General features: G+C 38.7%; 1 protein-coding gene across 9 annotated transcripts in view; it reads left to right on the plus strand.

The window, feature by feature from the left end:
* Positions 1-24089, plus strand: part of epha6 (EPH receptor A6) — a 579601-nt gene that overhangs the window by 43835 nt on the left and 511677 nt on the right. For 8 of the 9 annotated variants that reach the window (XR_010004132.1, XM_062974917.1, XM_062974918.1 and 5 more), the window contains exon 2: positions 17530-17594. Coding sequence is in view for 7 of the 9 variants with exons in the window: in XM_062974917.1 (XP_062830987.1) it covers positions 17530-17594 (65 nt within the window). In the remaining 2 variants the exon portion in view is untranslated. Of the gene's footprint in view, positions 1-8092; positions 8929-17529; positions 17595-24089 lie in introns of those variants that run through there. The other variant, XM_062974913.1, reaches the window with a different exon arrangement.

Consider the following 24089-nt stretch of genomic DNA (forward strand, 5'->3'; position numbering starts at 1 on the left):
TTAGGGAAACCCCATTTCTAGATTCTGGAAGCATTTATGACCACTTTCCATGGTTAATGTAATCAGCATCCTGACCTCAAACTTTTTCAGACATCTCAGTCTAATCACCCACACAATGAAACTGGTTTCTCCCAGACCTGATCCAAACTGGCCTAAGTGGTCAATGTAGGTGTGCCTCAAGTCACCCTCTCCTCAATAGCCTTGCTCATGTCTTGCAAAATGACTGCTGTGACTTTCTTGGATGACGCTTTTCATCTGGAATGCAGTCTTCCTCTTTTTCTTCCAGGCATATTATCCTCTAGGTCTGCTAACTAATAATTATTGAAAGACCAGCACTGCCTGAGGGTTTTTTTCTGGATTTGAGCTTTTACACCCATAAACAACTTAGGTCCTTGTTATCTAATGAACCATATTATGAATCTGTCCTAGGGTCGTGGTGGAGCAATGGGTTTAACCCTTGTGCCAGTAAATCAGCTGACCTAAAGGTCAGCAGTTCAAATCCGCAAGACGAGGTGAGTTCCCACTGTCAGCCATAGCTAGCAGTTCAAAAATATGCAACTGTAATTACATAAATAGGTACTGCTTCAGCAGGAAAAGGCAAAGAGACACCCCAAGCAATCTTATCAGCCACATGACCAGGAGGTTACAACACAGGCTCCTTGGCTTGAAAAATGGAGAAAGAGCACCTCCTAGAGCCAGAAATGAGCACCGCCTCCAAAACCAGAAATGAAAGTAGAAGTCTTTGCTTTTGTTTATGTTGTATGTCTATAAATAAGGCATTGGCTATTTGCCTTTGTCTGCTCTATAATACTGTAATCTGCTCTGAGTCCCTCCGGGACTCATTCTTTTAGTAATTATAGGTGGTCTCTTCTCCAGTCTCCTTATTTAAGAAAGCTGTAGATCCTCCTCTCTAACTTTTAAATGATTTTAGTACAATATGTCTTGTGATCTTAAGGGCTGTAAGCTACTTGAGATAACTTTTCATAAATGCATTATTTAATAATAAATACATAAAATTTTAATTTTGATTATGTTTTCTTTTTGTGATTTTAATTACATACATTCATTTTGCACTCAGTTACTGTATTTTACCAAAATCAATTTTAAAAATAAGTATTCATATTATTAGAATTTCATGATAATTCCACTAGCTTTTGATTTTGTCCAGAGAAGGGATCTTGTGAAGAATTCATTATTTATTCTTATTTCATTAAAATTGGCTGGTGTTTGGGGTTACAAATACCCTCAAATTTGTATTGTATAGCTGAAATGCCTCATCTTGAAATGAAAGATAAGAGTGTATATGTTTCTAATTCAAACCTCTTTAAAGGTAATCATGTGGGGGGTTTTGAAGGTTTGCTAAGAAAAGTAGCCTGTTTGACAGCCTTTCTCAAATAGAACATGCCTTGGTATTTCTCTTCACCAGCAGCACTGAAAGGGACTAAACTGATGAAAGTTCTGAGCATCAGAGAATGATCAGGACAAAATAAAAAAGAGGATGAGAGCAATATACTCAAGAACTATATAAAGCTGATGACAGGATGACAGATTTCTCCAAGGAAGAATCTTTGACAATGAGTCACAAATTTCAGGAAGTAAATTGGAAAAGACACTTGAAAGATATAAATAACCAGAAACAAAGGGTATACAGCTGTTTCAAACTACAGAGGCGGCATTCATTTAAACAATGGCCCACAAACTGCAAAGGGGGCAGTAGAGGTTGTGGCAATTAGAGTAGCCTTCCAAGAAAACAAGGTGATGCTCCAGATTATACAAACAATGACATTTTCATATATGGAAGGAGGCATACCAGATGCCCAAAATGGATTCAGAAGAGGAAGAGACACTAGGGATCTCAATGTAAACATATACTGTCTAATTGAGTGAACCAAAGAATTTCAGAAGAAAAGCAACTCTTTGATAATGTACATCATGAACAATTATGTATCACTCTAAGAGAATTGTCCCGGTGTGTAATTTATACTCAGGCTACAGTCAAGATAGCATTATATTGCTAACAGTAAACATCAAAAATTTAGAACAGCTATTGAGAAATGTCAAGAAAGAAAATGAAAAACCAGGTAGCATGAATACAGTTTGACACTACTTAACTGCCATGATTTCACAACGTCCTTAGCCTTCACTAACAGATTGCACTGGTGCCTCACCAAACTACAATTCCCATGATTCCATAGTATTGATTCCATAGAGCAGTTAAAGTGATGTCAAACTGCATTAATTTTACAGTGTAGTTGCACCTTTGGAAAAGAAGCTATGGTGGAACATGATAAGATGCTCAAGTATAAAGATGTACTATTAAATACTAAATACTAGATGTAAATATTAAATGTGTTGGTGTGGTACTGGCTAGCAGGGAATCCCTAGCCATTCTTGTAGTTTACCGCACACCTGGGTCTCCGGGAGAGAGTCTGCTGAATTTATTAGACCTTGTGGCGGACTGGGTCCTGAAGTTCCCCAGACTTATTGTTCTGGATGACTTTAATGTACATGTCGAGGCACTGCCATCTTCATCTGTGACTAAGTACCTAGTACCAACCTTTGAAGCTCTGGGGCTCTCACTACTCAAGACTCGCCCTACTCATCGGGCTGGCCACACTCTGGACCTGATTTCTAATATCGGAGTACAAACATCTCTATCCGCGGTAATTGATGTTCCCTGGTCTGATCACGCTGTCCTGAAGGCCCAGATTGAGATTCCATCTCCTCCTCCCCATCCTGCCACACCAATCTTTGCTTGGTCTAGGAGACTCATGGAACCTGCTAGGTTCTTGAATGCCCTTAAGGGCTTGGGAACTGTGTGTGTCAATGAGCTAGTCAACACCTGGAATGTCAGTTTGTTGGCTGCCTTGGATGAGATTGCCCCCAGACGCCTCCTTCGCCCTCACCGGAATAGCTCCCCCGGTACACTAATGAGCTATGGACGATGAAGCAAGCACAAAAGCGGCTGGAACATCGGTGGCGACGGAAACCAGACGAGGTGTCACTGTCCGCTTTCAAGGCTTTTCGCAGGTCCTACGAATCAGCCGTCAAGGATGCTAAAAAATCTTACAATTCCTCCTTAATAGCCTCTGCTAGATCGCGCCCAGCTCAAGTATTCAAAATCGTTCGTGCTTTGACCAGTCCGGCTCCCTTAGTCCAAAACCCAGCAACCACAGCTCTTACAGCAGAGGCATTCCAAAAGTTTTTCACTGATAAAATCACCGTGCTTCAGCAGGAACTGCCCCCTACAGTTGATACCTTAAGTGAGCTTGAGACTTTGTGGCCGCTTAGTGGGCCTATCTTTGACCAATTTACTCCGCTTGACAAGGAAGATGTCGCTAGAATCCTGGCTGTTGCAAAACCAACCACCTGTTCCCTTGATCCGTGTCCCTCCTGGCTGGTGAAGAGCTGCCTGGAAGGTCTACTCGATCCGTTGAGTAATATAATCAATGGCTCTCTTGAACAGGGGGTCTTCCCGGACAACCTAAAAGAGGCAAGGGTTCGTCCCTTGCTAAAGAAGCCTAGCTTGGATCCCATGAGCCTTGCCAACTATCATCCTGTCTCCAACCTCCCATTCTTGGGTAAGATGATAGAGCAGGCTGTACTGGGACAATTGCAACAATTTCTGGATGATACAGCCAGCCTGGACCCTTTCCAGTCAGGCTTCCGCCCTGGCCATGGGACGGAGACAGTCCTGGTTGCCATTACAGATGAACTTCGTCGCCAGTCTGATAGCGGCGGATCTGCGTTACTGGTACTTCTCAACCTTACCGCAGCGTTTGACACCGTTGACTATGATCTAATGATTCACCGTCTCGCCATGTCCGGAGTTCGCGGTCAGGCCCTCAATTGGTTCAACTCATTTCTCCAAAACCGGAGCCAATGCGTGGAGTATATGGATCAAGTTTCTGACAGATCTCCCCTCCTATGTGGGGTACCCCAAGGTGCAATTCTCTCCCCTCTTCTCTTCAACATCTACGTTAGACCCCTTACTAGTTTGGTTCGGAATTTCGGCCTAGATTGCTATCAATATGCAGACGACACCCAACTCCTTCTGCGCTTGGAGCCTGGAGCAATGTCAATACCAGACAATCTCACCTTATGTCTGGAGGCTCTGTCGAACTGGCTACATGCTAGTAGATTGAAGGTGAACCTGGCGAAGACTGAGATTCTCTGGCATGGCCGCTCAACTGGTCTGGCCCACTTGCTACCCACCTTCGATGATGCTGCCCTATCTCCTTTGCCTACTGTTAAGAGCCTGGGTGTCGTTTTAGATTCGCAGCTGACAATGGAAGCTCAAGTCGCTTCTGCCAGCAAACAGGCCTTTTTCCATCTAAGACAAGCGAGGCAACTGGCACCCTATCTATCTGATGAGGCTCTGGCAACAGTCATCCATGCCATAGTCACGTCTAGGCTGGACTATTGCAACGCCCTGTATGTTGGCCTTCCGATGTCCACGACCCGAAAGCTCCGTATTGTTCAGAATGCGGCAGCCAGGCTACTCACAAGAACACCCATGAAATGCCACATAACACCAGTGCTGCAGCATCTGCATTGGCTTCCAACTGATTACCGTGGTCTATATAAGATGCTAGTTCTGACCTTTAAAACTCTTTACGGCCAGGGCCCATCATACCTTAGGGACCGTCTCTCCTTCTCCCATCATCGGAGGTCGCAACGACCATCCCAACGAAACTTACTTTATGTACCGGGTCCTAGAGAAGTGCACTTGGAAAGGAACAGACGCAGAGCTTTTTCTATTTCTGCCCCTGCCTTATGGAATGCCTTGCCGCCCTATATGAGAGCCATGCGTGAGTTAGGGCCTTCTACCCTTGCACTTAAGACCTGGCTCTTTACTAGAGCTTTTAATCTATGCTAATTTTATCAATATTTGTATGTATGTATTTTTATCCTTTACAATTTTATCTTGTAAATCGCCTAGAGCATCTTGGATGGAGGGCGATTAATAAGTAATTAAATGATGATGATGATGATGATGATGATGATGATGATGATATAATATTTCTGATTTCCATTTATGTTTATGAAAGCTTGACAGTGAAGAAAAGTGACAGCTAGAGAATCAGCTCATTTTAAGTGTGATGCTGAAGGAGAGTTCTATGCCTATCAATAGCTATTGATATTGCCCAAAAGAAATACAGATGGGTCCTAGAGCAAATCAAGCCTGAATTCCTATTAGAAGTCAAAATGACTAAACTGAAGGCATATATTGGACATATCAATGAAACAGCATAACTCAATAGAAAAGACCATGAGGCTCAATAAAAAGGAACATCGTAGCCAAAGAAAATGACCACAATAAAAATAAAGGCAACTGAGTGTGTAGGGACTACCAGAGAGTGGTCCTAATGTTACCAGAAGCTATATAATGTTATCGCCACCACCATAGCTTTTAGTAAATGATGGAGCATCCTGAATTTGCCCAAAGTCAGTTGGAACAAACAAACAAAAAATATAGGGTAATTCAGGGGTTGCTTTGTTTTTTTGTTAATGTAAACAAGCTTTTAGATCCACACCAAACTGCACACCAAACTGCCAATGTAACTTTTTCTGCTCCCTGGCAACTGACAGGCCCTTGACATTCACCTTTACTTGTGCTTTTTGAACTATGTGGCAGTTCTTTAACCATTCTCCTTGCATTGGTCATGCAGGGGTCATAGGCTGGAACCTTAGTTGTAAATGCACCTGATTCAATCTGATGGTAAGATACATGGCTGCCTTCAACTATGCCAGCCCACAAAAGTCCACATAAGCCCTGAATGATGTTCAGTAGGCTTATGAGAGGGCAGCCAAGTTTTAAATAATATCTGGCTCTGCCCACCATCACATGCAGTGACTTGGGACCCAGCACCAAACATAATAAAATCGAATGTAATCATGGAGACCATCAAAGATGGATCCTCTCCTGAGTATGTTCATCACATACATCCAATATGTGTTTTCATTAAAAATAAAAAAAGCTGGAAACCTTGATTTGCAATTTGGTAATGTTGATAAGGCTAGAAAGAGGATACTGATTTTGAGGCATGAACACTAAGGCATTGTTTTTAAGGAAGTTTACAGTTTGGGAAATGATTTCCAAAAGTTTGGCTAGTATAATCTGACTTTTTCCTGTACAATTTGCTGCGTTAGTTGTCAGTTAATTTCTCCATTTATAGTATCTTTCAGGGAGCACTTATTGTGACAAAGATCTAATGTGCACTATGAACTAATAGTAGTATAAAGAGTGTGTAATTTTATCTCCTTAAATTGCAACTTTAGGAAAATTTGCATTATAGGGCTCACTGGACTATGTGCAAAACAGAGCATACTGCAAATATTATCAGTGTATAAACTCACATTTCTTGTTGTTGCATCCACATAGAATAGTTCTTTCCTTGCTTCAATATCCAATAGTCTATTTACGTTAGTAGACAGGCCATGGGATGTATCCTGAAAATCTCTATATGATTTTTAATTATGTATGAACTCAATCACGTGGCACTTCTGTGAATAACTGCCAGTATAACTTTTTTTTAAAAAATGCAGCTTGCTAAATAAAACAACCCTGATTTTTATTCCTTTACTTTATAATCATTTTCTTTCATAAAAAAAAACCTCAGAAAGCTTATATCTACATTTTCAGACCTAAGAAAGGCCAAGTTTTCTTCATTCAGTGTTAATGTAAATTTTTAATCCCCTTTATATTTTTGTTATGTTTATGGATTAGATTTTTTTTGGAAAACAGGCAGCTATTGGAGAATTGTAAATATATTCCGAATGTGCTGGTTTTTTTTTCTTCAGGCAGAACAAATTGCACAGTGGTAAAAACATTATAGAGAAAAATACTAATTTAGAATAAGCATCCAGTATATCTATTATCCTAGAAAGAGTTATATGCAAATATTGTCAAGACTTCTATTCAGGTAGAACATTTTTGAGTCCTTAGAATTGTTTTGGTTCCTGGGAATTTTTTAAAGTGACTGTCAAAATGCTGTTTAGTGGGAGATGAGATAGAAGCATCGTATTTTTAGGAAGTCTATATTTTTCTCATTTAATTGCCAAATGTGATGTGACAAAGAAGCAGTGATTTTATGTAGTTTGGCAGTTTACTTAATAAAGCTTCAACTTTACTTGTAATCAATTGTTGAAGACTAGCATCAAAGAGTAAAATGTATATGCAAACTTGGTGATTCACACTTCAATGGCTTTCTAACTGAAACACCTTCAACTTAGAAAACTATAGTCCAAGGACAAAACCTAATTTAAACATTCTCTGCTTCTATGTAGCAGGTTGCTTAGGATACATATAAAATTCTGCAGTCTCGTGCAGGCATGTTTAAAAGTATGATCTACTAATTTAATAGGTATTTATCTCCTAGTAAATATGCATTGAAAGACATGGCTGTATATGTTTGCAGACTTAAATGGTCTCCCTGAATCCAGAAACCCATGGATGACAAAAGTCATCCATTGGATCTTCAAGTACAATATGAATAAATAGCTACCTATCTACATTCATGTTGTCACAATTTTTATGGATAGGAACTGACGGTCCATGGTCATTGAAAATTGCAAATCTAGAAACCCCAGATCTGGAGGGCCACTGTATTAAGATCTGAAAAGATATTTTCAGAAACTTCAAGATTATACAGTAGTGCTTTCTGATGTTATCCTGAGAAGTATTCTGAGTTCTTACTTAAAGAAAATCAGCAATTACAATATCCCAATTTTTTACTGAAATAGTGTTCAAGATCGGGTTTGACATGCTAAAAGCTGTTGTATCAATGTTGTATCATTCCTCATTCAGTAGAATAGGTAACAGGACAGAAGATTAATCTCACTGAGTCAATAATTCTCTTGTTCATTTACTTGCAGAAACGCTCTATCTAGAACATTTGTATTCTCATAATTTGATAAAATTTAGTTATGCGGTCTTACATTTTTCAAAATGATAGTATTCTCTAATTATGTCACTTCTCATTTTTCAAATATATGGACTTCTAAATAAATTTTGCCAAAGAATAAACAAATCAGAAAATTACTTCAGAGGTTAAACTTTATGTTCATATACTGTATGCTAGCTATAGAGGACATAGCCGAATCATGGTGTGTGAGGCTGTTTCGCTGCCACCAAATAAATTATATATTAAATATTATATATTTCTTTTGCTGCCACCAAGTATAATTTATGTACTTATGCTGCCATCATTTATAACATATATCTGCCACAGCTCACCATAGCCAGCACACAGAGACCCAAAGATGGAGGAAACCTCTGTCTCATAGAGCAATGGTTAAATAAGTAGACAGGCCCCTCTTTATTATGATGAACAGGAAGGCACACAAACACTTGAGGTGAAGTTAAAAACAGAAATATGATGTTTATTTGTACTTGAACTGAAAAGTAGCGTATTGGTTCCAATAAAAATAACAGACTGGTTACTTAAACAGAGAATGGTACTTTAACTTGAGTTCCTTAGAAATATGTTCCCTCACACAGGAATATAAACAGGCTTCTTAAACTTTTGAGACCTCTCTTCCTGGGGCTCTAAAAACAAGCACTCTAACCCTTAGAGGCTCAGTGCAATTCTTAGCACTTCTCCCTGAAGGCTAATTAAACTTTTCCCTCAAAGAGGTTTTCTCATTAACAGTTCCCAATCTCCCCTTCCTTCTTTCCTTCCTTCCTTCCTTTAAATTCCACTACTTAACTCTACAAACACCAAACCCTATCTGACTAACTTTCTGGCTGAATAGCTCTTACTGTCTCTCTGGCTCCACCCACCTCCTGTTGCTAAGAAACTTCCTCCAATTTCATCAAACAATCTGACTGCACTCCATACTTGAAGCTGCCTGATCACTCCTCCCCCTTAGCTTAGCCTTTTCCAAGCAAGGCCTTGAACAGCCTTTACACACCAACCCTGCAAGGTAGGCCAATATGTTACACTGGCTATCTGCTATTCAGAGAAATATTAGCCACATTTATCTACAACAGCTTAGAGATTAAAACACATAGAGGGCAGAACTCTGCACATTATATATATATTTTTTGTGGAGCTATTATGCACTTTTTCAATGGTTCATGAAATACCAAAAACTGCTGGATAAATAATGCAAATAAATAGTTGTATTTCTATTTGAAATTTCCTTTCCTTTATAATTCAGTTTAATTTTGTCTTTTTAAAATAATATTCATCCATTTAATATTTTAGATATTTAGAGAGGAGATTGTTTCTGAAATGTACTAGAGGATTTGTATATTCACTCGTTGTGTAAAGCTGAACTATACATTTACCATAATAATAATAATAATAATAATAATAATAATAATAATAATAATAATAATAATAACTATTGTTATTATTATTTTTGTATGCTGCCTCCATCTCCTCAGAAGGGGACTCGGGGCAGCTCACACAGGGAACAAGCTCAACATAATCACATAAAATCATAAATCAAACTAAAAAGTAAACAGGGCAAGTTTCAATGTAGATATGGACCAGGTTATAACAGACTTGTCTACTCAAAAGCACAACCATGTTTTTAATTTCTTCCAGAAGACAGTGAGGGTTGGTGCTAACCTAATCTCCCTGGGGAGGGAATTCCAGAGCCGGGGAGCCACCGAAGAGAAGGCTCTCTCCCGCATCCCCACCAACCGCATTTGCGAAGGGGGAGGAAGCGAGAGAAGAGCTTCCCCGGAAGATCTTAGAGATCGCACAGGTTCATAGGGGAAGATGCAGTCACGAAGATAGGCCGGTCCCAAACAGTTTAGGGCTTTATAGGTAAGCACCTGCACCTTGAATTGGGACTGGAAACTTAGTGGCAGCCAGTGGAGCTGTTTAAACAAAGGAGTTGACCTCTCCCTGTAATCAACTACAGTTAACAATCTGGCTTCAGATCTTTGAACTAATTGTAGTTTCTGAGCCGTCTTCAAAGGCAGCCCCACGTACCTTACCTAAAGTCCTATTGAACACATTTCATCTTTGTTCTTGGCAAAACACCTATGGCATAATTACAGGTTCTGTTCTTACTATTGTCCATATTTAAAATCATATTTCAAAGATTTAATACTTGAAGCTTCTTCCAACGTTGCATTTTGTGACGTGTGAGTCATTATGAGGCCTGTGAAAGACAATATGGGAAGAGCCTGTGATTTGTCTGCTTCCTTTGTCAGTTCCTCTTCAAGGAACTAGAAGTGGAATGGAAAAAAATGATAGAGTTTGGAGGGACCCTATGGGCTGTCAGAGCCAACCTCCCATTGAATGCAGAGTCACTAGCTAGAGTATCCCCAGCAGGTAACTGTCTAACCACTTTTTGAAGGAAGTCAGAAAAAGAGATCGCACCATCTCTATATTCAGTTTGTTCCATTTCCAAACCACTTGTACTACATTTCCAAACCACTAGAAGATGTTCCTTCTAATGTTCAATCAAAATGTGCTCTTCTGTAACTTAAAACAAGTAGACCCCGTCCTACCTTCTGAGCCAGTAAGGAACAAGTCAGTACCCTCCTCCTTATAGCAACCTTCCTGTCTCTCCTATGTCTTCTCTTCACCAAGCTGAACATGCTGAGCTCTTTGCTTCATTTTTTTTTGTTCTCCATATCTCTTATCATTCTTGTTGTCCTTCTCTGACCAATATATCTACATCCCTGAAAAGAGACCCCAGAACTGAACACAGTACTACAGATGAGGACTGAACAACATGGAATATAATAGAACTATTCCTTCTCTTGACTTGGGAACTATGCTACTATTAATGTCAGCTAAAAACATTCACATTTCTGTGCTATTTTCAATTTATGATCAACAATAATCTTAAGTCACTTTTCACATTTAGTACTTCCGGGTCAAGTATCTCCCATCCTATATCTGTTCATTTGTTTTTGTGGTTTAAATGTAAAATTATACATTGGTCTCTACTAAATTTAATGTTATTAATTACAGAGCAGTTTTCCAGTTTATCAAGGTCCTTACAATTCTGTTCCTATCTTCCAATGTATTAGCTAGCCCAATTTTGTATCATCTGTAAATTTAATAAGGATGCTCTTCACTCCATAATTTAAATCACTGATTTTTTTTTTGAAAAGCATCAGATTCAGGATAGACTCCTGCAGGACTCCATGTAAGACTTCCTTCCAAATTGAAGCAGAGCCACAAAAGATGACTCTTTTAGTATGATTTTCCAAACAATTATAGATCCATCTATAAATGTTTCCATCTATTCAATATTTAGTCAGTTTGCTAATAAAAATATCATGAAATACTTATCAAATGGTTTGCTGAAAGGTAAATAAAAGCCATACACAGCATTCTCATCTTCTACTAACCTAGTGATGAACCTATGTTAACGCCTTTCAATGGATATGAAGGATATGAAGTATGCCTGAAAGGAATGAATTGGAAGACACTTTTTAATATCTTTTTTCTTTCTCTTTATTTTTCTCTTCTCTTATATTTTTCCTTTTTTTCCTTTTTTCTCTTACTCTATCTTTCCTATACCCATTGCTGTTCTCACTCTTTTTATGTATAGAAACACCCAATAAAAACATTTTAAAAACCAGAATTTGTCTGTGGCTCCATGGCAAATAATTTACCCCATATGGTTAATTTGACTTAGACTAACCACCATTTACAAACTGGTGGTTCCCATATCAATTTATTTATTTATTTATTTATTTACAGCATTTCTACCCCATCTTTTTCACTCGAAGGGACTCAAGGCAGCTTACAAAACCTGGGTTTCATTGCACTCTATCCAAGTCCTACAGCTACGTGGGGAATAGAATTAAGTACCTTGCATACTCCTTTAAACTTTTGGATGAAATGCAAAGCAGAAACACCAGTGTATTGACACAGGAGCCAGTACTAAATATAATTCTTTCAATGCCCACTGGTTGTAGTGCCTGTGTGTTATGAAAATGTGCCTCTTAATGCACGTGTTTGGGAGTGTGAGCAGGAGATTTATTCTCAACCATGTTCTGCCTGAGAGTTTCCCAGAAGCATCTGCTGAGCTACAATGGGAACAGAATGGTAGTACTCATGTAATTTTGGTCTGATTCATGCCCATCGACACTGCATTATAATGTTGCTTGCATTATATGAGTCTACACTGCCATATAATCCAGTTCAATCTGCATTATAATGGCAGTGTAGATGGGGCCTGTTGCACCCCAAGCACCGATCTGACACCTCTGCACCCAAAGTAATGCTGAATTAAAGTTTATTGTAAAAAGAAGTGTAATATAGAAAAAGCTAATTCACAAATACATTCCAAAGTAAAAATTAGAAAAGTCTTTTCAAAGTATAAATAAAAGGCAGAAGAATGAATATATCCCAAATACTGGTTTCAAGGAACATTCCAAAATGCAGGTTACACTCATAATATTCTTGATGCAGCAAACCACATAGATCACTATAGAAAGTAAAGCCAAAAATCTACAGAACTTAGACTAAAAGCTATACCCAAAACGTGACTTTCCAATTCCAAAACAGGAAACATGACAACTAGGCCCAAAATCTTCTATCCCTGAGCTTTTCTTGAAAATGCAGAGTTGCTCTCACAAAGAACAACTCACAAAGCTGACTTAAGAAACTGACTCATTTCCATGGGGACACTAATAATCTACCACCTGGCATTTCTTTGTTTATCTTTTAGATGCTGTGAGAACCATAATTGCCTTTGCCTAGTGTTATTTCACCTTAGCTGAAGGTGCTGAGAGATAGGCAACAATTCAGCCTCTCCCTCCTCCCTCGCATCATTCCCAGGGTCAAGACGAGCCTCTGGCTATGTTTCAAGGGAAACATTCCCAACCACAATCAGATCTGTCTGTGAAGCAATTCCTATCATCTTGAGAAGAATTACTTTCTCCCTGAGGCACAACAGAAATGGTGGGCTCCAATTCAGACTTTACTTCAAGAGTATCAGGCCCCATCACCAAAGGGTCCCCCTCCTCCTCCTCAGACCAGGCCTCAACAGGGTCCCAGCATTGCATTTCTTGTATTTTAAAGTAAGCAATTGTGATCCAATGAAATGATTCATCATTGTCATTATGTGATATCATTTTTGCATATATGAGATATCAAACAAGAGATATGAATGTCCCGGAACAACAACACAGCTGTTTTTGGCTGAAAGTTTTTCAGATCCTACAATTGTCAAAGAATTCTAACAGAATTTGACAAATACCCATTCCCCTTTGTGATTAAAAGAAGAAAAAAGAAAACAGATCCTATGGTGCACTAAAATAATCATATAAGCACTTTCATGCTTCGTGGGATTTCCCCTCAATTTTTATTTAGATTTCAGTGATATTCAGACCCAAATTCTCTGTGGTTGTTTATGTGGGCAAAAATAGAGATATATTCAGCTAGGTTCATACAATTCTAGTATTTTCCAGGAAAGACGAAAAAACAAATTGAGTATTTCTAATTCAGTGTGCTTTATTTTTCTTTGGAAGTATTCTGTCTGGAAAGGGTTAAACTGAAATGCACCAAACTGTTACATTTTGATAAAGCAAACTGGTTGGTATATTAAATAAATGGCTATAATTTAGAGATATAATAATCTGAAAGAATTACAAGAGTGCTGGCATTGAACTGTAAAATCCACCTGTCTTTCCAAAATAAGGGACCATATGTTAAGGTTTTTGTTTTTCTTCCATTCATTTCAGTGTTTTAAATGTTCTTGGTATGTTTGTTTACACAATGAGTACATTCCATTCTTTCAACAAAAACCAATAACAAGTTGTTATTATATTGCAAAAAAAAAAAAAAAAGCATTATTATCATTAGTATTTGCATAAACCCAAGGTAAAATTTTAAGGGAGAGTATTTTTTGCCAACACAATTCCCTTATACAACCTTCAGAAGTGGCTTTGGGATTTTTTAAACAATATTTTCAAGCCATGGGTGATTAAATCCATGAGTGCAAAATCAATGGGTGTAGACTGCCAATCCTTAACTTCAGCATTAGTATTTTCAAATTATCTAGATTTCTTCATGAAAAAACGTATTTGCCATTGATGCTGAAAAGAGAATTTCAAATGCTGTTTATGTGCATTCTCTCTCTTGAACAAAGAAATATGTAAGGTTAGTCTGCCATTAAGATACTTACAAATACTTCTGTAACATTTCTAGAATTTTCTTGGCATGGAGCTCAGGTTGAGAGTCCTGTGGTTCTCTGGACATTCTTATTTGCCTTTTTGTAAGACAAGAAGCATATTTGTCTGTTTCCAGTCCTTTGGGTATTCACCTGTTTTCCATAATTTCTCAAAAATGATGGTAGGATTTATGCCACCAAGTTTCTTTGATGTTCTTGTCCTGAAGATTTGAACTCATTTAGGTTAACTAAGTGAATCCTGGCTAGCTCCTTAATCCTATTTCCTTAGCATATAGTTCTTTTGTTGGAAAGAAATTGAAGCAAAACAGTTCTGCCTTTTTGTTGTCACCTGTTGCCATTTTATCCGCCTTACTGAACAGTGATCCCACTGTTTCCTTGGTAATTTTCTTGCTTCAAAAATATTGGAAACCACCTTTTTTCTTCCACCTAGGCAGTTTCAGCTCATTTTGACCTTTAGCTTACATTACATTATTCATGTTGTTGGATTGTAGTTCCCAGAAATCCCCAGCACTGACTATGAATTAATGGATAGCAGTACATCAAGATTTGGAGGACCACACTTTACCGAACAGTGAATTAGTACAACACTGCTGCTGGGAATAAGACACCAAATGTTTCTTCCCATGTTGCCATGAACTACTGCAAGACTTACAAGAAGATGGATATGTTAATCAATTATGTTTCGTTCAACTGATTTTAACAGAGAAATGTTTTTCACTTTGTCATTTTACATCTTAATAGTAATTATAAAATAGTATCAATATATTTTCATTCAGTGTTTGTAGAAATGACATGTTGGTATAAATGAACTACAGTAGAGTCTCACTTATCCAACATAAACGGGCCGGCAGAACGTTGGATAAGCTAATATGTTGGATAATAAGGAGGGATTAAGAAAAAGCCTATTAAACATCAAATTACATTATAATTTTACAAATTAAGCACCAAAACATCATGTTTTACAACAAATCGACAGAAAAAGCAGTTCAATACACTGTAACGTTATGTAGTAATTGTTGTATTTATGAAATTAGCACCAAAACATCACAATGTATTGGAAACATTGACTACAAAAATATTGGCTACTAACAGATTGACTTCAAATAAAGATAGATTTGCATAAAATGATGGAGCAATAAGATGGATGGAAGGTATCCTTGAAGTGACTGGCTTGACCTTGAAGGAACTGGGGGTGGTGATGGCCGACAGAGAGCTCTAGCGTGGACTGATCCATGAAGTCACAAAGAGTCGGAGACGACTAAACGACTGAGCAGCAGCAGCATAAAATGAACTTACAGTAACAACATTGTCAGAAATTAAATGCATAAAAAGTTTAGTCCTTGCTGCCTAGAGAAACAGGTGTGGATCTGGGTGGGAGTCAGACTGCGTTGGATAATCCAGAATGTTGGATAAGCAAAAGTTGGATAAGCGAGACTCTACTGCATATCATGATTTGACATATCAGTAACAGATTTGCCACTATTTTCAGAACCTGCACAGCTAACTGAAATATTACTTTTATCCTATGTATTAGGCTTGCTCAAATAATTCGATTTCCCCGTTAGTCGTTACTAATTCGTTAGTTTTGTAACTTGTGAAGCAATATTCGACCTAGATTGTCCACTTGTGTGGATCCCGCGGTTTCGAACCGCAATAGGCCCTTTTTCTAATGTCGTCGTTTTTTTTCATTGGGAAAACAAGGTTTTGCAAATCACCCAAACTTGTTTAAGTGCACTGGGGCAACCTAGATATTGTTTCCACCTTGTGGCCAATCAGAGAGCACGTTTAACCCAGGGGAGGGGCTGGTACGTCCTGAATGAAAAGAATGTGCACGGGAGCCTCGTGGCTCATTTGGCTCGGGATCTGCAGAGAGAGGGTGGTTGGGAGTGAGATTCCAGGCAGGCAGGCAAGATTGCTGCGTCACAGCTTCCTTGGCTGAGCTAAAGATTAGAAGACCGGGAGAAAAGGGTGGGTGGGTGAGGTGGGAAACTGTTGGGTGTTTGTGCAGGGTGTTTTTCCAAAGGGCCTGTGGCCTTTTTCCCCCACAAGCTTGGCGTTTGCCATTTGCCCACCAGCCCTGCAATTTTTCTGCTGCGCCATATTGCCTCCTGGTGCGGGCGGGGTGGGCTTTCGTTTGATTAGGAAACTTTTCTTTGCATAGGCATTAAAGTGAGTTGCAAATAGAAAAAATCGAATATTCCAATTTTCATTTTGCAAAGTCTGGCAAAACTCCCCATAATCCACCGAAAAACAACTTGGGGAAAAGGGAGGGTGTATTGTTTTTCCCTCTTTCCTTTCAGTGCGCTGCAAATCTCTTTCTCCTATCAACGCTAGCAAAGTCTGGCAAAAGGTTGCAACAAGTCCCATTATCCTCCGCAATACCACTTGGTTTGGGAAAAAGGGAGCGTGTATTTGGTTCCCCCTCTTTCCTTTCTTCTTGGGGCTGCTGCTCAATAGGGCTGGCAGGCAGCAGTGACTCTCTTTCCCTATCAACACTAGCAAAGTCTGGCAAAAGGTTGCAAGTCCCATTATCCTCCGCAATACCACTTGGTTTGGGAAAAAGGGAGCGTGTATTTGGTTCCCCCTCTTTCCTTTCTTCTCGGGGCTGCTGCTCAATAGGGCTGGCAGGCAGCAGTGACTCTCTTTCCCTATCAACGCTAGCAAAGTCTGGCAAAAGGTTGCAACAAGTCCCATTATCCTCCGCAATACCACTTGGTTTGGGAAAAAGGGAGCGTGTATTTGGTTCCCTCTCTTTCCTTTCTTCTCAGGGCTGCTGCTCATTGGGCTGCCAGGCAGCAGTGACTCTCTTTCCCTATCAACGCTAGCAACGTCTGGCAAAAGGTTGCAAGTCCCATTATCCTCCGCAATACCATTTGGTTTGGGAAAAAGGGAGCGTGTATTTGGTTCCCCCTCTTTCCTTTCTTCTCAGGGCTGCTGCTCATTGGGCTGGCAGGCAGCAGTGACTCTCTTTCCCTATCAACGCTAGCAAAGTCTGGCAAAAGGTTGCAAGTCCCATTATCCTCCGCAATACCACTTGGTTTGGGAAAAAGGGAGCGTGTATTTGGTTCCCCCTCTTTCCTTTGTGTTCTCCACTGTACCAAATTTGATCAGTATAGCTGAAAAAATGAGTGCAGGAGAGCCCCATAAAAGCCCCCCCCCCTTGGGCTGTTTTGGGCCACTGCGCATGCGCGTCCGCCATTAACGGATTACTTTTGAAACTAACGAATTTTCGTTAATTTCGAATTTTTTGGGGGGCAAAATTCGGAAATGACATCAGAAACGAAACGCTACCCCCCTCTACTTTTGAAACGAGTTTAGAATCAATTTTTTCGTGGATCGCTCAAGCCTACTATGTCTATAGGTGAGGGTTTTTTTCTTCAAATAATTTTATATTCACTTTTTTATTTTTAGTTGTGCTGCTCGATACAACTACTGCAATTGGAGAGCTAGGATGGAAGACCTATCCACTAAATGGGGTAAGTCAGTTGGTACAGATTTATTATTATTATTATTATTATTATTATTATTATTATTATTATTATGCACTGGATAATTTTAGAATATACTTACACAAGTGAATAGAGAATGTTTCTGTTTGTGGCCTAATTAAACAATTTAATGAGAAACTGTTTCTTAGTAAATGTTTCTAAAAATAGAACTTTATGAATATACAAACACACGCACACACAACAGCAGCATGTACTACACATATCTCAGGATTTCTATTCTCAATAAATATTATTCACTGAGTTTGATGTTTAGTTTTAGCATGAACATCTTCCTTTTGCAAACATATAAAATTATTCTTTTGCTGTGTTAAAAATATACCATAAATTAGATTAGTTCTCACCATTGTAATTATCTTCTAGGGATTATTTGGAAAGTATGTTTAAGAAACCTGTCTGTCTTGCCTTGAGCATAAGAATGTTATCTAGAAATTGGTATGTTGGGTTCAGATATTCAGTATTGCAAACATTAACCCCAGTTCAATGAACCATCTGCAGAACAAGGTCCCATTGCTAGCCATGAAAGTTACGGATCAGAAAATGCAAGCTGTTCCATTGCAAGGGAAAAGCCCTGAGTGTATCTACAGTGCTCAGCTGTTGGATTTTGTCCATGTTGTTATGCAAATACATAATATTGAATATAAGAGCTAATGTTGGCAATGTTTTATAAAGTGCTGGCTCTTAACAGAGAATGCTTGTGCCTGGGAATGATTGTTACATGCTGTGAACCTGTAGATGTCTTATATCTAAAAGACATAATGAGTGGAAATGGCACAACAACAAAAATGAGAATGTAATGTGTAGGCAATGCACAATTGGAAGTAGTGCATACACTTGTACCAGTCTTGAGGAGTGGGTTCAGTAAACAATATGCTTCCAGTACAGTTGAGAAATATGCCTTTAACATCCCATGAGATATATCATAAGTACAGGTAGAGTATCCCTTAACTGCCCCGGACTGTGGTGGAGGCTCCTTTTTTGGAGGCTTTTAAGCAGAGGCTGGATGACCATCTGTCGAGGGTGCTTTGAATGCCATTTCCTGCTTCTTGGCAGGGGGTTGGACTGGATGGCCCATGAGGTCTCTTCCAACTCTACTATTCTATGATTCTATGATTCTATGAACCAGAATTCTGAAATCCAAAGTACTCCAAAATTGTCCACATGTGTGGCTCTGACAATGATACCTTTACTTTCTGGGGTTCAATGCACATACATTTTGTTTTGTGCACAAAATTATTTAAAATATTGGATAAAATAACATCCAGGCTATGCATATATAAGATATATATGAAATCTAAATGACTTTAATGAGCCCTGTGTATGTATATGCAAATACAGGTATTCCAAAAGCTGGGGGAGAGAGGGAATAAATCCAAAACACATCTAGTTCCAAGCATTTTTGATAAGGCATAATCAACCTATATTTTCTTCCCTTGAGTGCCCTTTCTTACTTTGTATTACAGATCTCTAATCTGTTAGTGCATGCATTTCATTCATACTGGTCAAATAAAGTATATTGTTCAATATAATGTGGCAGGTTGCTTCAATTTTCATTTATTCTGCTGAGGACAGAACCCAGAAGTCACTGGTTTCTCACTCATATATCTCAGAATTATTAACAGAGTAGTAAAAGGGAGGATGTACATCACTGGTCAGAAAAGAGATTGGTACTTTGAGCAGTATTGGAAGCAGATTATGTGGGCTAAGGGGAATCCTTTTTTTTTTTTTTTTTTGGAAAAAGAAACTTCAAAATCCAATATACTTGGCTGAGAATAACAGTGCTCTAACATCAGGCCCTGAGCATTTACAGCTTGAAATCAATGACCACAGTACTCTTGTGAGTAAAACATAGAGATGTTTTAACCTGAACTCATCTCATAATTCAGTTTAAAGCACGTGAGAAAGAATGGGAGAAAGTTTTCCCCCTCTTTGAAGTCACTAGTTCTCAAGTGACTACACTTCAAAGGTCAGATTCTATTTTCCACTTGGTCAGTTCACTTAATAGCACACTGAAAGAACTTGCATAGTTCAAATTTTAATTAAGATACCATATATTTAAACACTTAATCCATTTTATTGATTTACTTTTTATCCTGGCAACTCTTTAAATTAAGCAGTCCTTTTGCCAGCATATCATTTATTTTTATGTGGAGTACTTTCAGTGCTGAATGATGCTTGATACGATATATTCAGCATGAAATACGGGATGCAATCCACTAGGGTATTCTGTTCTGCAGCTTCCATTTAATTTAATGAGGGCTGTGCATGGGAACGTTTGGTGGGTTGTAGAGTAATCTTTGGGAGAAAGGGAAATCCTGTTTGTTTTATTTGAGGTCTATTTTCTTCTAGAAAGAAAGAATCATTTTCTTCCTGAATAATTTAATATATATATTGAAAATCTGCCCTTAGGATCTTAAAGTAATATGACGTTTCCCAATCTTAATCTATTTTCAAGTTTATGGATACAGTTTTTTCAGAGGCTTACAACATTTTTTATTCTAAGACTGTATTTCACTCTATTAATAGGTAGCATTTCCATTATCTTTTGTTGATATTTGTACACTAAGTTTTGAATTCTGCAATCATTTCCATTTGAGAACATAAACAAAACAAGGTTTGGATAAACAAAAGAAGATGTAGCATATATATTTATTTGCTTCTTCTGTAAAATCCTTTGTGAATCAACAGAACTGTGTCAGGCAGAAAGCTAAGGGTTTGGAAATACTCGTACAGTAGAGTTCAACAATAAAACATCTGGGGGGAAAAGAAAAAGACCTACTAGATTCCTAATCATGAGGCAGTGGAGCTGTTCACAGATGGCACAGCTTGACAGAGCAAATAGAATATGTTTTCTAGTGTCCTTTTCAAAGGCCAGTGGGTTTCACCAGCATACCTAATCACAAGTGTGAATTGCGATAAGTAGTAAAAACTGTGCCAAAATACTGTCAAGTATTTTGAAGCACGTAGAATCTAGAAAGCAATAGAGAAAAGCTATCTTAGGAAACCAGCTGTGTTGACTCCTTGCTTTAGGCTTATTTGTAACAGTGGAAGAAGAGCACTTGCCATGTGTTTTATAGATATTTTTCATTGATCAGACAAGTGCCACACACAATAGAATGACACCCCTTAAATGCACTAAGATTTACTAATAGCTTATATTTGTATCCCTCCTTTCCATTCACAGCATCAAGAATGTGTTAATGGGTTAAAAACATCAAACGTAATGAAACCATGGGGAAAAAAACAAAGCCCTCTGCAAGCAGCAACAAATAAAATGAGATTGTTCCTACCAGATGATCCATTAGAATAAATGAGATAAATAACATCCATAATAACTACTTTGTGTCAGAACTGGGTGCAGTTCCATGCATCCTCGGGACTTTTTCGGTGCTGAACATGTCAATGTTTTAGTGATGGTAAATCATGTATCAGATGATATACAGAAGAAAAGCATTTCAGTCATTTCACTGATGGGGTCCACCATCCCTTCACAACCAATGATATAATTGGGCCACTACATAACTAATTCTACCTAAATTGTCCTTAGCCAGAAAAAAGGGGACTGGTTTTCCACATTTGTCTTTCCCAATGAAATAATTGTTGGTTGAAAGATGATGAGCTGACGATTAAGCTGATGCTGACAACAAGTACTATTAATTTCTGACCTACCTTTCCCTAAGGCTCAAGGTGGGAAACCACATACATTAAAATGCAATATATAACTAAAACAAATAGAACCATTTAAAACATATATTAAATCTCATAAATATAAGATTAAAACAACAAATAATTGCACATTAAAATCATCCATACCTATAATAATGACCATTTAAAATTCATAGTTTAAAATAGCTAAGTAAGTCTGCTGGAAGAGATTGGTCTATAAATCTTTTTAAAATTCAGATAGCACATTTAGCTGTCAAATATCTCCTGAAAGGTCATTTCACAGTCTAGGAGTAATCACCGAAAAGGCCCTCCTGGTGACAGTTACCAGTGTAGTCCTGACTAGTTAAAGTAAACCAGAATATCATCCATAAGTTTGTTTCTGAAGAGAACTTGACATTTTGGTCCAATGTGGAACAGAAGAGTTGCAGAAACAGAGCTGCACATGCTCTGCCATTATACATGAGGCAATCCATTGAATCAATTGAATCAATTGTTGCTAATCAACACTTATGTCAATCTCATTAGATTGAATTGGTCTCTCTTAGTTGGATTTGAGCATTTTATCCATTACATCTAAGTAATATGAGTTCTATTAAACTGAATATTCATATTTCCAGCAGATTTAAAAATAAAAAGTTTCAAGCAAGTAAAAGCACTTATCATCCCAGAGAGTTCCCAAAAAGAAAGGCCATTAAGCAAGGTGTCAACATGGTTGATATGGAGGTAATTAAGTCTTAACGTTGTAATTGTTGTTATTTAGCATGAGTCAAAGTTTATCTGGTGGTGAATAACAATAGCAATATAACTAAGTTTGAATCACTTTTTGAATGCAGTAACTGAGAAGGTCCTGTTCCTGTCCCAAGTGTGGATTTGAGTGTACTAGAGGTTCTCAGATGAAAATCGTAATGAGCAGAAAAAGGTTCATTAAGCATATTTTCACTATGGTTGCAAAAGAGATTGCTCTCATCCCAGTGGATCAATTTGTAGCCTACATTTTCAAGGCTATCTTTTCAAGGAAAAGGGCAGCAAACACTTTAATTTTTAAATGAATGCTAAATCTGGCATCACATAGTGCTACTGTTAAAAGGGGAGTTTCTTGAGGATCTTTCAGCTCATCAGTAAGCCATGCTTACCTTTTTATATGCACACCTGTGTCTGAAATAGCTAATTAGAGTACATCTGCACTGAACAGTTTAGTGTGAGCACCCTGGATTGTTTGGCTTCAGCAGGACTCTTGAGAACTTGTAATCCCAATGATTGCAGCTATTGTAAAGGCTTCCTTGTCAGTTAGTAAGCTTCCGATGAAATTAACCACAGATGTAATTACTTCACTTCAGAAATGTATTCCGCTCCCTGGTGAGCTCTTCTAAGGCTTTGAATAATTTCCAGTTGGTGAGTTAATTATTTATTTGAGTTTTATAAAGAATCTATGGTTTTACATTTGTCACTGTCCAAACAGTAGTTTGGAATTGTTGATTTTGAGGATTTGGTAGCTTGCTTGCTCACAGTTTATGCATGACTTCACTTTTTTCATTTTGTGTCAATTTACAGTACATTTTAACTAGCATTAGAATGTTTGTCTCCTGCTAAACAAATGGGATAATACTATTCAAGTTTCTGGCATCTCACTCTTTCTCCCCATACCCACATTATTTATCTCCTGCCTGTAACCCCCCCCCCCCCTCCCCAGCAATTCCTTAGTTGGGTCTTCCCATGCCTTTCAAGGCCAAATTACATGCAATATAATGCAGAAATGGAAACCATACTATCATTTCCTTTTGACAGAATATGTAGGCATGTTATATACTACACTAATAATCTGATGGAATACAATAGGATATTGAATACTCAGGATGGACTGAGAAGATCAAAGATTTGGATTAAAGTTTCAGGAGCTTAATTCCAGATCCAATCTGACCTTTAATGAAAGATATGTGATTTGGAGGAACTGAAATACCATTACATTTCATTTGACTTTTTAAAAATGCCCTTTAGCTCTCACTCGGGGCCCTTCTATATGGACGATTAATGCAAGGCTGCTCCCATGTTCTGGATCCTGGATTGGGCTCACATGAAGTCCTCATTGGAATTCCCTCAGCTATCTCAAAGGCTGGAGGGTATCCCTACCTCTCGGGGCCCTTCTACACAGGCTCAAAACTCATGATAGGTAATGGGTTTACCTGAGGCATCCAAACAATGCCTCAGGTAAACTCAGATTAATCCAAAGTAAACGGAATTTTCCCAGTTTACACCTGATTAATAAAGCACCTTAACAGATCTGGACCTTACCGAAAAATCTGTTGAGATGCTGGGCCTGTGGGGATTGCCACTGGATTGCATTCCATTATTCCAGGGGTCAATCCAGGCAGCCATCCTGGTTTTTCAGGCTCCTGGAACCCAAAGGTGCCCTCCTCCACCCCCTCCCACCTCCTGACAGCACCAGGAGGATTGTTCAGAGGGACCTGCACTGCTGGCAGGTGCTTCCAGTATGTTTTGGAGGGAACGGGGGGGGGGGGAGGCCTGGATGCTGATATGGCATCTAGCCATCCCCTGAGGGAAAATCCGAGGTTATGGGAGGAGGTAGGGACTGAAACCCAGGAGAAGTGGGGGGTTTTAACCTGTTTCCTCCTGGGCTTAACTAAAACCCAGGAGGAAACAGGTTTAAAAAACCTGTAGAAGGGCCCCCCAACTGCACCAAACACAGTTCAGCATGGCTGGGCTGCCACCCTAGGTGTGTCCCTCCTCTCCCTGAGTTGCGGTGGTCACCAGTCATGATACAGCACCTACCTTCTTCTTCTA

The sequence above is a fragment of the Anolis carolinensis genome, chromosome 3, assembly GCF_035594765.1.
Source record: "Anolis carolinensis isolate JA03-04 chromosome 3, rAnoCar3.1.pri, whole genome shotgun sequence".
Lineage (NCBI taxonomy): Eukaryota > Metazoa > Chordata > Lepidosauria > Squamata > Dactyloidae > Anolis > Anolis carolinensis.